Source organism: Megalobrama amblycephala, linkage group LG4 (assembly GCF_018812025.1).
Source record: "Megalobrama amblycephala isolate DHTTF-2021 linkage group LG4, ASM1881202v1, whole genome shotgun sequence".
NCBI classification, from domain to species: Eukaryota; Metazoa; Chordata; class Actinopteri; order Cypriniformes; family Xenocyprididae; genus Megalobrama; species Megalobrama amblycephala.
This window is the reverse complement of record NC_063047.1, coordinates 28,646,509-28,658,982: the sequence shown is the minus strand read 5'-3', so window position 1 is coordinate 28,658,982 and position 12,474 is coordinate 28,646,509. Positions and strand designations below refer to the sequence as shown.

General features: G+C 35.3%; 2 protein-coding genes across 4 annotated transcripts in view; both read left to right on the top strand.

Annotated features, from left to right (window-relative positions):
• slc1a3a (solute carrier family 1 member 3a) overlaps positions 1-6,128 on the top strand; it is a 22,631-nt gene extending 16,503 nt beyond the window's left edge. Inside the window, exons 8-10 of the mRNA XM_048188703.1 lie at positions 1,119-1,313; positions 2,072-2,206; positions 5,250-6,128. Of these exons, the coding sequence (XP_048044660.1) occupies positions 1,119-1,313; positions 2,072-2,206; positions 5,250-5,460 (541 nt within the window). The 3' untranslated portion in view covers positions 5,461-6,128. The remainder of the gene's footprint in view (positions 1-1,118; positions 1,314-2,071; positions 2,207-5,249) is intronic.
• Positions 6,129-9,539: 3,411 nt separating this feature from the next.
• nipbla (NIPBL cohesin loading factor a) overlaps positions 9,540-12,474 on the top strand; it is a 53,914-nt gene continuing 50,979 nt past the window's right edge. Inside the window, exons 1-2 of one of the 3 annotated variants that reach the window (XM_048188700.1) lie at positions 9,540-9,818; positions 11,754-11,903. In XM_048188700.1, coding sequence (XP_048044657.1) covers positions 11,840-11,903 — 64 coding nt within the window. In that variant the 5' untranslated portion in view covers positions 9,540-9,818; positions 11,754-11,839. Of the gene's footprint in view, positions 9,819-10,036; positions 10,522-11,753; positions 11,904-12,474 lie in introns of those variants that run through there. The other 2 variants (XM_048188702.1, XM_048188701.1) reach the window with 2 other exon arrangements.

Below are 12,474 nucleotides of genomic sequence, written 5' to 3'. Positions count from 1 at the left end.
AGTGTCACATGATCCTATCATTCTAATATGATGATTTGCTGCTAAAAAACATTTATTATTATTATCAATGTTGAAAACAGTTATGCACTTTTTTTCAGGATTCTTTGATGAATAGAAAGTTCAAAAGAACAGCATTTATTTGAAATAGAATCTCTTGTAACATTATAAATGTCTTTACTGTCACTTTTGTTAAATTTAAAACATCCTTCCTGAATAAAATTTTTAATTTCTTTAATTTCTTAAACAAACAAACAAAGTTCTTATGGACCCCAAACTTTTGAGCAGTCGTGTATAATACAAAAGATTCAGTTAAATGATGTTCTTTTGAACTTTTTATTCATCAAAGAATCCTGAAAAAAATTATACACAACTGTTTTCAACATTGATAATAATCAGAAATGTTTCTTGAGCAGCAAATCATCATATTAGAATGATTTCTGAAGGATCATGTGACACTGAAGACTGGAGTAATGATGCTGAAAGTTCAGCTTTGATCACAGGAATAAATTACATTTTAAAATATATGTTCAAATAGAGTTTCATAGAAAATTCATTTTAAATTGTAATAATATTTCACAATATTACTGTTTTTATTATTTTTGATCAAATAAATGCAGCCTTGGTGAGCAGAAGAGACTTTAAATATTAAAAAACCTTAATGTTTCCAAACTGCTGATCGATTCAAATTAGTGAAGAAATAATCAGAATAAACTTTTTTTTTTTTTTTTAATAAATAAAAAAAAAAAAACATTTTTTGATCATTAACTTGAACTGGTGTTCATAATGCTGGCTCATAAAAGTAATTGTATGTTTTTGATTCACTAAAAGTATTTTTTTTCATTTGTTCGTTAATCGGACGTGTATGTTATTTTGGTGTGCAGTCCACAAGGATGTCCTGTACACTGTGTTTTCTTTGCATCACATTCAGTACAGACCGGAAACTCACATTCATAACAAGTCAAATATGATTTCTTTTGCCGTAGCGCTCCAGCTTTTTGAGCAACATTTTCATTTTGTGTTCCATGGAATAGTTTTGTTATGGGTTTGGAACATTATGATGATGATGTTTAACAGATGAGTAAGTGACAGACTTTCAAATCTAACATGTCTCTCCGTAGCTCTGCCACTCTTCCCATCACCTTTAAGTGTCTAGAGGAAAATAACCATGTGGATAAACGAATAACCCGTTTTGTGCTGCCCGTGGGAGCCACCATAAACATGGACGGCACAGCTCTGTATGAGGCTCTGGCTGCCATCTTCATTGCACAGGTCAATAACATGGAGATGAACTTTGGAGAGATCCTAACCATCAGGTACAGATAGATATCATTAAAAAAAACATCTTTTATGACCGCATACAACATACAACCTTAACATCAGTTAAGGCAAGGCACCACAGGTGAATAGAGTACAATTTGTGATCACCATACTTAATTAACCACAGTATATCAAGACATGTGTAATACACATTTGAAATGTTGTTTAAGTATGCAAATATCTATTTTTAAGATATATTTATAAAAAAAAAAAAAAAAAAAAAAAAAAAACTCCTAATTTGCATACTGGGCTGGAATTGGATGCACTGGAATTGGATGCAGGTTCAAAATTTTGGATGCAGGTTCTCATTTTACCACTCCATAAAACAGAAATACTGTCAACAGTCTGGAAAAATATTGTTTTCAGGAATAAAATGTTGATGTATGAACAAACCCTATATGAAAAAAACTTCAAAATATAGATAAAACAAGTTTGGTGTACTGAAGTGGAGATTTCTCGCTCAGTGCATGAGGGAAAAATAAAAATTTTGAGAAAACTTCCTTTATAGATATTTATTGTAATTGAAATCTACAAATGCAAATAGATAAAGTGTAATAATTATAATAATAAAACACTTAAATGTGTATTTTGGATGTTTTTTTTTTTCCTTCATAATCTCAGAATTGACCAGTGCATGAATTTCTTTCTCCTGTTATATCTTGCCTTTAATGTTAATTTCTCACACCATTCAGTATTGTGTATATATAACGAAACCAAAAATGATTTTAGAATACATGCTTTGTCATTTTTAAAGCATCACAGCAACAGCAGCCAGTATTGGTGCAGCTGGAATCCCTCAGGCCGGCCTGGTTACCATGGTGATAGTGTTGACTTCCGTGGGACTGCCCACTGATGACATCAGTCTAATTATCGCTGTTGACTGGTTCCTGTGAGTACTATGTTTTTGTATTATAACAAATGTTTTAAGTATTTTAAGTAAGATCATCTTTCACAAGACTCAATACATGCATGGCTTACTTTACTTAAAGGGTTAGTTCACCCAAAAATGAAAATGATGTCATTAATTACACACCCACATGTCGTTCCACACCCATAAGACCTTCGTTCATCTTCGGAACACAAATTAAGATATTGTTTTTTAAAAATCCGATGACTCAGTGAGGCCTGCATCGCCAGCAATAACACTCCCTTTTTCAATGCCCAGAAAGCTACTAAAGACAGTTCATGTGACTACAGTGGTTCATCTTAATATTATAAAGCGACGATAATACTTTTTGCGTGCCAAAAATAACAAAATAATGACTTTATTCCACAATATCCAGTGATGGGTGTTTTTAAAACGATGCTTAATGAAGCTTTGGCGCTTTAAGAATCATTTGTTTCGAATCAGTTGTTCAGAGCACCAAAATCACATGATTTCAGTATACGAGGCTTCGTTACGTCTTAAGTGTTTTGAAACTTCAACGTGACTTTGGCAGTTTGATACATGCTCTGAACCACTGATTCGTAAAGCTTTGAAGCTTCATGAAGCAGTGTTTTGAAATCGCCCATCACTAGATACTGTGGAATAAAGTCGCTATTTTGAAAAAATATTCTCGTCGCTTTATAATATTAAAGTTGAACCACTGTAGTCACATGAACAGTTTTAAATATGTTTTTAGTAGCTTTATGGGCATTGAAAAAGGGAGTGTTATTGCTGGCGATGCAGGCCTCACTGAGCCATCGGATTTTATCAGAAATATCTTAATTTGTGTTCCGGAGATGAACGAAGGTCTTACGGGTGTGGAACGACATGTGGGTGAGTAATTAATGACATAATTTTCATTTTTGGGTGAACTAACCCTTTAAGTTTTGTACATCGGCTTTAACAAACAGACAGGCTTACCACTGTAAATATTGAAGAATTTTCAGATTTATATTCATTTGTAGAGCATTTTTCACAATGCACATAAAATGTATTTATAATGTCTTAATATCTTCATGCCTTGTAATCTAATCACATTTAGCAGATTAGAGCTGGGTGATTAATATAGTTTACAGATGTCTTCAGAACATCACAAGTTGAAATTCTCCTGTTCAGGATTCCCACAGCTTTTGATGGGTGAATGTCCATGACTTTTACAGTCATGTTGGATTATGAATACTGACATTTTTAAAAAAGTAAAAATGTAAAGCAACATATACTGTAGCAAATCTCAGCTGCGTGTTTGTTTATATCATTGCAAAAATATTATTGCACAACTCTATATATAAAGTTGGATATCCAACTGCATCCGCATACATACAGTACACTCGCATAAAGTGATATATACACTATATACTGTATCAAATTTTCATTGCAAAATGTAACTTATCGTCTAGCTCTTTATACAAAGTTGTATATATAAGCATGTTCAACTTTATCTGCATGCATACAGTATACTCGTGTAGGATGATATATACTATATAGCAAATCTCAACCGCTTGATTGGTTGTATCATTGTAAAATGTAAACTATATTATCGCCCAGCTCTAATCTGCTAAATGCGACTAAGGCATGAAGATATTAAATGGGACATATTGTGCAAAATTCACTTTTGTAAGGTGTTTAAACACAGATGTGTGTCCACAGTGTGTGTAAACAAGCCTATAATGGTAAAAATCCACCCACTCCTTTTTTTATTATCCCCATAAATCATAAACAGTCTCTCTGAACAAGCGGTTCCAGATTTCCCCTTCTCTTACGTAAGAGTAGAGGGAAACTCCGCCCATGACTGGTGACGATCTGCCCTATTAGCTTAGCTCCTCCCCTGAGTGAGCTGTACACAGTCCACCATGTATATCTCCTCGCCAGATCATTTAACAGCAGCATTCAAGTAAGAAATGTATTCTTATTAAAGCTACTAAAGTTATTCACTCAAGACGTGAAAGAGAACTTAGTTTAATACTCTCGGGACGCGCCGTCTGACATCCAGCTTTCTGTGCGCGTGCTTCAGATATGATATATGGTTTTCCGAATGCACATAAGTTTAAACTGTTATGGCTTTAAAACGCATGCAAATAATTAACTTTCATGATGATGAAGAACAGCAATGTCACATGAGCGTGACCGCGATAGAGATTTTTTTGGCAGAGTATCCCACGGCACAAGCTGTACAGGCTTTGCCCTCTTCTGTGAAGCGAGGTGGGGAGCAGCAGCTCATTTGCATTTAAAGATACATGCACTAAAACAGCATGTTTTTCCTTCCACTGAAAATTTACAACATGTATAATAAATGATCTGTGAGGTATTTTGAGCTTAAACTTCTGGGGACACCCGAGACTTATATTACATCTTGTAAAAAGGGGTCCCCTTTAAGATATAATAAACATTATGATTTTCTGTAAAGCTGCTTTGAAACATTGTGTATTATAAAAAGCGCTATACAAATTGACTTGACCTCTGAAGGCGCTTTGATGTAATATTCCTACACACAGACAGAACTTCAGGGCTGAGCAGGAAGTGAGATATTCCATCTTTCACATTTCATAACCCATAATCAAATGTACATATCCACGCAGCATTTGCTTCCAATGAGTTTTAGGACTCATTGAACAATACACTCATATCCGATAGCATGTTCTTGAGACCTTTATTCCCACCACAGTCACAGCAGTCACCCAATTCAAGTTCTGTCAGGGACCTTGTCGTCAGATTATGTGCTGGTTAAAGCAGGGTACAGAACAGAAGAGGCATTGTGAGGAACGTTCATGCTAGGAAAGACGTGTCAGGAAAAACACCACACAAGATGGAGGGACTGTTTTTCTTAAGAAGAGGCTACATGAGGCCCTCAAAACACAACAAAGTCTCAAGTGACATAGCGATCCAGATGTGTAAACATCACTATTGATAAGGAGATGACTTTGATAAGATTTTCTGGTGCATTTGGGTCAAGAAAAGCATAATTCCAGCAATAATTCCTGAATCTGTTTGTTTTCATTGGCTATTTCAGAGATCGGCTGCGCACCACCACAAATGTTTTGGGCGACTCTATTGGTGCTGGCATAGTGGAGCACCTGTCCCGTCACGAGCTGCATTCTACCGATGCCGAGATCGGAAACTCCGTGGTGGAGGAGAATGAGACCAAGAAATCATATCAGCTCATCTCTCAGGAGAGCGAGTGTGAGAATGCCAAGAACCCTGACAGCGAGACCAAAATGTAACTGCTTGTTTCCTGAGCAGAAAACTGGATTTTTTTTTTTTGTACAAATATTAGTGACTTAGTCAGACACTTATCTGATATTCATCTCAAATCTTTTTATATGCTTGTCAAAGACATCCAAATGTGATGAAGTCCATTGCACAAGTAGAGATGGACATGTGTGGTCCACAACGGTCCTCTTTGAACTGTTTTATTGTAGAGTAAATGGATTAGATTGGTAGAAATCTGATTTCATTAAAATCTTATCAGATTGAATAATTTTCTAGATGCAGGTTTAGTTTTGTTGATTCTACTTGGGCTGGAAAAAATACATTGTATTTAAATGAACAATGAATTACATCCATTCTGTTTGTAACTGTGTGAGTAATGCTAAAAAAGAAATAAGAGAAGCATGTTTAAACCGGTTGTTATGAAACACATGGGATGTTTTGGCAGCTTAAGCTGGAAAGTGAGGCAGTGAGTCCAGAAACAACAGTATAGTACAGTTTTCATGCCACACGATTTCAGCGGTCTTTATCTGTGAAGTCACTCTGACCATGCATGAATTGTTTTTGGACAAACTGTAAATTCAACTGATGTAATCATCTTATTTCAAGGCTTTTATAGATGACTGTCAGTCTGTACAAAATAAAGAAAACTATAAATAAAAAAGAGCATTTTTGGCCAGGACTGCTCACATTGCCTGTGTTCTTCTCAGGACGTGCCCTTAACTACTACTACTTTTTTTATTTTACACTCAATTGATTTCACTTTCTTTGCAATGACAATTCTAGTACTAATGTAACATCACCCAGTTCTGCAGTATTACATTCATTATCAGCTGACAATGGCTCATCATCCTTGACATCTCTCAATCACTCACTATTCTACTATATTAATCAAGCACATGTTGTTACCGTCTTAGAAAGAACATGTGATATGATCTCTGTGCATATCAAGACCTTGTTGACACAATTTTATCATCTTCTCCTTGACCTGTCCCAGCTATTTTTTTTTTTTAAATTTGAGGTGAGTATAATTTTACATGTATAACTGAAAACACTTTAACACAATAAAGGTTCTTTATTGGCATTGATGGTTCCATAAAGAACCTTTACCATTCATGGGACCTTTACATTCCACAAAATGTTCTTTATAGTAGAAAAAGGTTCTTCACTCAAAAATGAACCTTTACTGTTGTTAGTGTTACTCAAACCATCCTTGTTCACATTACTTAAAAACTCAACTACACAAACTTAAATTTAAAGGGATAGTTCACCCAAAAATGAAAATTTGATGTTTATCTGCTTACCCCCAGGGCATCCAAGATGTAGGTGACTTTGTTTCTTCAGTAGAGCACAAATGATGATTTTTAACTCCAACCGTTGCGGTCTGTCAGCCGAATAATGGGTGTAAATGGGAACTCCATCTATAAGAGTCAAGAAAACACGCACAGACAAATCCAAATTAAACCCTGCGGCTCGTGACAACACACTGATGTCCTAAGACACGAAACGATTGATTTGTACGAGAAACCGAACAGTATTTGTCATTTTTTTCCTCTAAAACACCACTATGTCCATCTACTCTCCAAATCCAGTGTGTGAGGTCTGAACGCGCTCTGACAATGGGAGTGATGTCTCACACTTATTGAAGCAAAGCGCGAGACATCATTTATTCAGTCAGCTTAACATTGCTGAATGAAACGCACAAATTAATGTTGACAACTAACTAGGCAATGGATCGGTAGTTCCAGGCATGCTTTGCAAGGGACTGCATTATGAGAATTTAGGGATTAAAGTGTTATTCTATGTGTTTTTCAGTGAAGGGAAAGATGCTGTTAGTTTATGTTAGTGTTTAATGTTCAGTTATGTTGGACATTTAGGAGTTTCTTTAATGTTTTTGAATTTTGTAGTTACCATCATGCAGAAGAGTGGCGCATGAGCACTCAAATACGCATCTTTATTGGATGGAATTCCTGCTCTCATTTTAGTTGAGTTTGTTCAAGGAGTTATTTTTTTGGAGTGCATATTGCAGATAGTAAATTTAAACCACTTGACACTTATTTTTTTTTACTGTTCACAAAAAGGTTCTTTGGGGAACCAAAAATAGTTGAAGAAGAAATAAAATTAAATAAAAAAATCTAGCAGCACATAATCTATATTAGAGTTTTATCAATAGATTGAGCAAACAGTGGCCCCAAAATGTGTTTGGACACTTATAGCCTACCTCACTAAACAATGTATGAATGTTACAAAATATCTAGACAAAGCAAGTTTATTCATATACACATTGTGTATAAAAAGTACTATACATAGACATTGTAAGGAAAGAAAAAAAATAAAAACATACAATTGCCCATTATAAAATAAAACTTTTATATGTATGCATTTTGCACATGCTTTTATCCAAAGTAACTAATCAAATGAATAAAAGTGAAGAAAAAGTAAGCATAAGAGAATATAAAGTTTAATAAATTAATGCAATCAGAAGAACAGTGCTTTCTTGAGAAAATGCACAGGCATTTTCATTCTGGACTTGAATACCATTGGGATAAATATGACATTTAATGGAAGTCATGCTATTATAAATACATATATTTCATACAGCTACACAGAATTATTTCACTTCAAAAGACCAATAAATCCAAAGAAAGTAGTTAATAAACTACAGATGTGCCCGCTAGCTTTAATCGTTATACTAAGTCGCCACCCAGTGGTGAGAAGTGAAGCTACAAAGGACAGGGCTCTGTATCAAGTTACAGATAGACCCCTAAGTTCCTACAAGGCTGAAGACTACTACCGGTTCCCCCAGTGTGTGTGTGTGTGTGTGTGTGTATGTATGTATGTATATATATATATATATATATGAGAGAGAGAGAGAGAGAGAGAGAGAGTAGTTTCTTGATTATGCATAGGATGTTTGAGGCGTTCCAATATTCTATTCAATTATATTCTGTTCTAATATTCTATTCTGAGATTCTTATAAATTATACATTTTGCTAAGGAATCCCATTATTTTTTTATATGCATCATACTTCATTTGTAATATACACTACCGTTCAAAAGTTTGGGATCGGTTAGATTTTTTTTATGTTTTTTAAAAAGAAGTTTCTTCTGCATTTATTTTATCAAAAATACAGTAAAAATAGTAATATTGTGAAATATTACAATTTAAAACAAGTTTTCTATTTGAATATATTGTAAAATATAATTTATTTCTGTGATCAAAGCTGAATTTTCAGCATCATTACTCCAGTCTTCAGTGTCACATGATCCTTCAGAAATCATTCTAATATGATGATTTGACAACATAAATGTCTTTATTACTGTCACTTTCAATCAATTTAATGCATCCTTGCTGAATAAAAATATTAATTTTCTTTCAAAACAAAATTCTTACTGACACCAAACTTTTGAACAGTAGTATATAATGTTACAAAAGCTTTCTGATAAATAATAAATGTTTCTTGAGCAGCAAATCAGCATATTAGAATAATTTCTGAAGGATCATGTGACACTGAAGACTGGAGTAATTTTTAAAATGTATTCAAATAGAAAAAAAGTTACATTGTAATAATATTTCACAATATTACTGTTTTTACTGTATTTTGGATCTCTCTATAAACACACACACATATTTTTATGTAAAAAAGATTATTTTATTTTTGTTTTACATCCACATCAGTACATTTTATGTAATAGTGTTATTTACAATACCCATCATATATTTTATATATATATAAAATTATATTTTTATAATATTAGTATACATATGTGCATATGTATATATATATATATATATATATATATATATATATATATATATATATATATATAATAGCATGTGTATTACTTATAAAGTATATTGAAAATAACACTATTATGCCCTGATGTGGATGTAAAATAATAATAATGTAAAATAATAATAATAATAAAAAAATCTAGAATAAAAAAATCTCTTGAATAATTGCGGGAAAAAATAATTACGTTATTAGTATTTGTATTTCCGGTCAACCTACAATTCCCTCTGACTAGCGACAAAGCATCAGTTGTGGGGCTTTTTGTTGCTAAACAAAGACGCAAGAAAATGTGTTTCGCGAACATTAACGCGATTAGTTAATAAGGAGCTGAATTAAACTCTGCTCCATGATGAAATGTTTTTAATGTGTGATCAGAGACAGCCTGACCTCCCCCACCCCAGATAAAGATAGAGTTGGCTTGTTGTTAGCTGGCTCGGCTAAACAAACCCCGCTAGCCCGCGCTGATCTTTTTATAGCAGAGAGGGGGAGCCAGAGACTTACAGCAGACCGACAACCAAGCTCTCATCCCAACAACAGTCCCCTTATTTTTTTCTTCTTTGAAGTTACCCCAAGCTAAGGTAAATATGAAACCCTCTCACAATTCCTGCTAAGTCTATCTTCGCGTTCCCTTACCACATTTCGACACATTTCCATTTTGTTTTTCTCGACGGAACGGCTCTGAGGAGACGAACGTCGCAACGGCTCGGCTAGTCGTTCTCCTCCGGCGCGCCCCCGTGGCGGGAAGCGCGTGACCCGGCGTCGCGCTCGTGCGTAGAGTCCGAGGCTTCTGGGGAGCTCGCGGAGGCCTCGCGACACAAACACGGGCGAGTGTTTTTGTGTGGAAACTCAAACGGATTATTTACAAATATCCCACGCGCACTGTGATGACCGAAAACGTTTCGTCGCGCGACGTACAGCGTGTGGAACGAATGGAGGAAAGCAAAAAGTGTTTTTATTGTTCGCGAAGGGAGACAGAAAGATGTGCGTAGCCGAACTAGCTTTCGCGAATGTTTAGCTTAGCCGAGGCTATCGTTTGTTAAGACTAAATGACTAAACTTTTGACAGAAAATTGTATATAAAATAACTGAATTTGTTATTTGAATAAGCAAGGACACAAGCGGCGCGGGTTTCTATAAAAAATTCACCTTTCAGATCAGAGCAATGCTAACTAGCGAGCATCTGCAAGGAATCTATTAAGTCCCGAGCTAACGCTTTGCTAATAGTCAAAATCATCTCTAATCATCTTTTATTTGCCCACGAACGGCTTGAATGCTTGTTATGGTAAATATTTACAATCTCTGGTGTTCATAACTTCTCTATGTTCGTCATGTTTTGAGTCATTACGGCTGAATAAACGTCAGCGAAACGCTTTGAGGATGAATGGTTCCTCTCTCCAGCGATCGACTTGTCAACACTGTGTTTTGGTCATTTTGTGTCACCGTGTTTGTACAGATGTGATGCCTCACTCCACTGTATGACCTGCCAAATCCTTTAATAGCATCTTGCATCAACGATTTAGCGAATAATAACATAAATTAGTCACAGTCATAATTGCATTCAGAACTTAAGCAAACTGAAATTCGTTTTCACCTTGTTTTCGATATAAAATACAAATATGTGATCGCTTTAGACGTTTTGATTTGTGCAGTTTTATTTTCTAGAACAGGTTTGATTAGGTAATTATGCATTATGTGCATATCGCTGCCGAGTTGTTGTCATGAAACCTGCATGCATGCAAGCGATCGGAATGGATTCATGAATATAAATAAGTAAAGTATTGACATTTAAAGGGACAGTGCAACAGAAATGCCCGTTTGCATTTGTAATCTGCCCGTCAGAGATATTCTCTGGACTGTTTACCTTCCGAATACAGTTTCACATGTAAATGATTCATGCATATTAATATATTCTAAATAGCCCGGATGCGGAAATGCATTCTTGGGATCTCCTTTTGATAACATGGAAGAGGTTTTTATGATTGTTTTATTTGAAATGCATTTAGCATTTGTTTTAACACAAACGCACGCAGCTTGTTGTCTTCTGAGCAGCGATGTAGTATATTGTTTTGCTTAAGTGTAAAATGTGTTTTTGTTAAATTATGTGAGTTCTGCTTCTTAGCATCTCCTCTTTTGTGCTTACTATGTGCTGTCAGTCTCCCAGCTGTTATTGGTCCCTTCGGGAGACAGGGTTGGGCTTGCATATCTAATAGAGGGGTGTGTCTTCAGTCCATCCTCTGTCAGTCCAGAGTGGGTGTGTCCGTCAGGCTGTCTGCACCGTTTGTAGATGTTATCTGTCTCACATAATGCTCCTCTACATGGTAGTTAGTGTACATAGAAATCAATATACCTGTTACCGACAGTAAGTCTGAGTGGACTGATTCTGCCAGGAAGCATAGTGTCTGTTTTGAAACGAGTGTGTAATTTGTGTTGATCTATTCAAGTCAATGCACAGAATCGTTTGAAAAGGCAAACATCCCATTCGTAACCTCATGCAAACCCTCTTTCTTTTTGTAGGATTGAGTGAGATGTGAGGGATGGTCAGCGTATAAATATCTCTGTGGAACTCTGTGTGCATAAGACTTCTGTGCCCAGCCGTCAGTATGAATGGGGACATGCCACATGTGCCCATCACAACCCTTGCTGGGATCGCTGGTCTCACTGACTGTAAGTACACGCATCACACTACTCATTCTTCACTTTCCAATGGAGCACAATGGTAACTGCCCACATTTTCAGTGGATTTGGTTCTAGAATTATTTTTCCCATTAATTTTTCTGTAGCGATTTTACAAAAATGATACAATTTGGAGTTATAAGCCATGAACCAATATGCAAGATGAACCACAACATTGCAGTCTTGCTTTAAAACACAAAAATTTAATTATTTTGTCTGTGAGTGAACAATTCATCCCATGAGGCATTCCAAATGAGGTAATTGGGAAATAAAAATGAAGGTCAAATATAAAACTTGATTTATTTATTTTATTTTTTGTACTTATCAGTGACTACTAGGGGTGTGACGATACACTTGGCTCACTAGATGATACACAATATTGGGTTCAAGAGAACGGGACAATATTTTAACAGTATTTTTAAGAAATCTTCATTGATGAAATGTAAGACTGGAAAAATAGTCATTTATTTGACTGAAGGGCACAAAATGCAAAACAATGCGGGTGTTTTTTGAAATGTTTTAACTAATCTAGGGCTGTCGTCAAAGATTATTTTGCTATTCG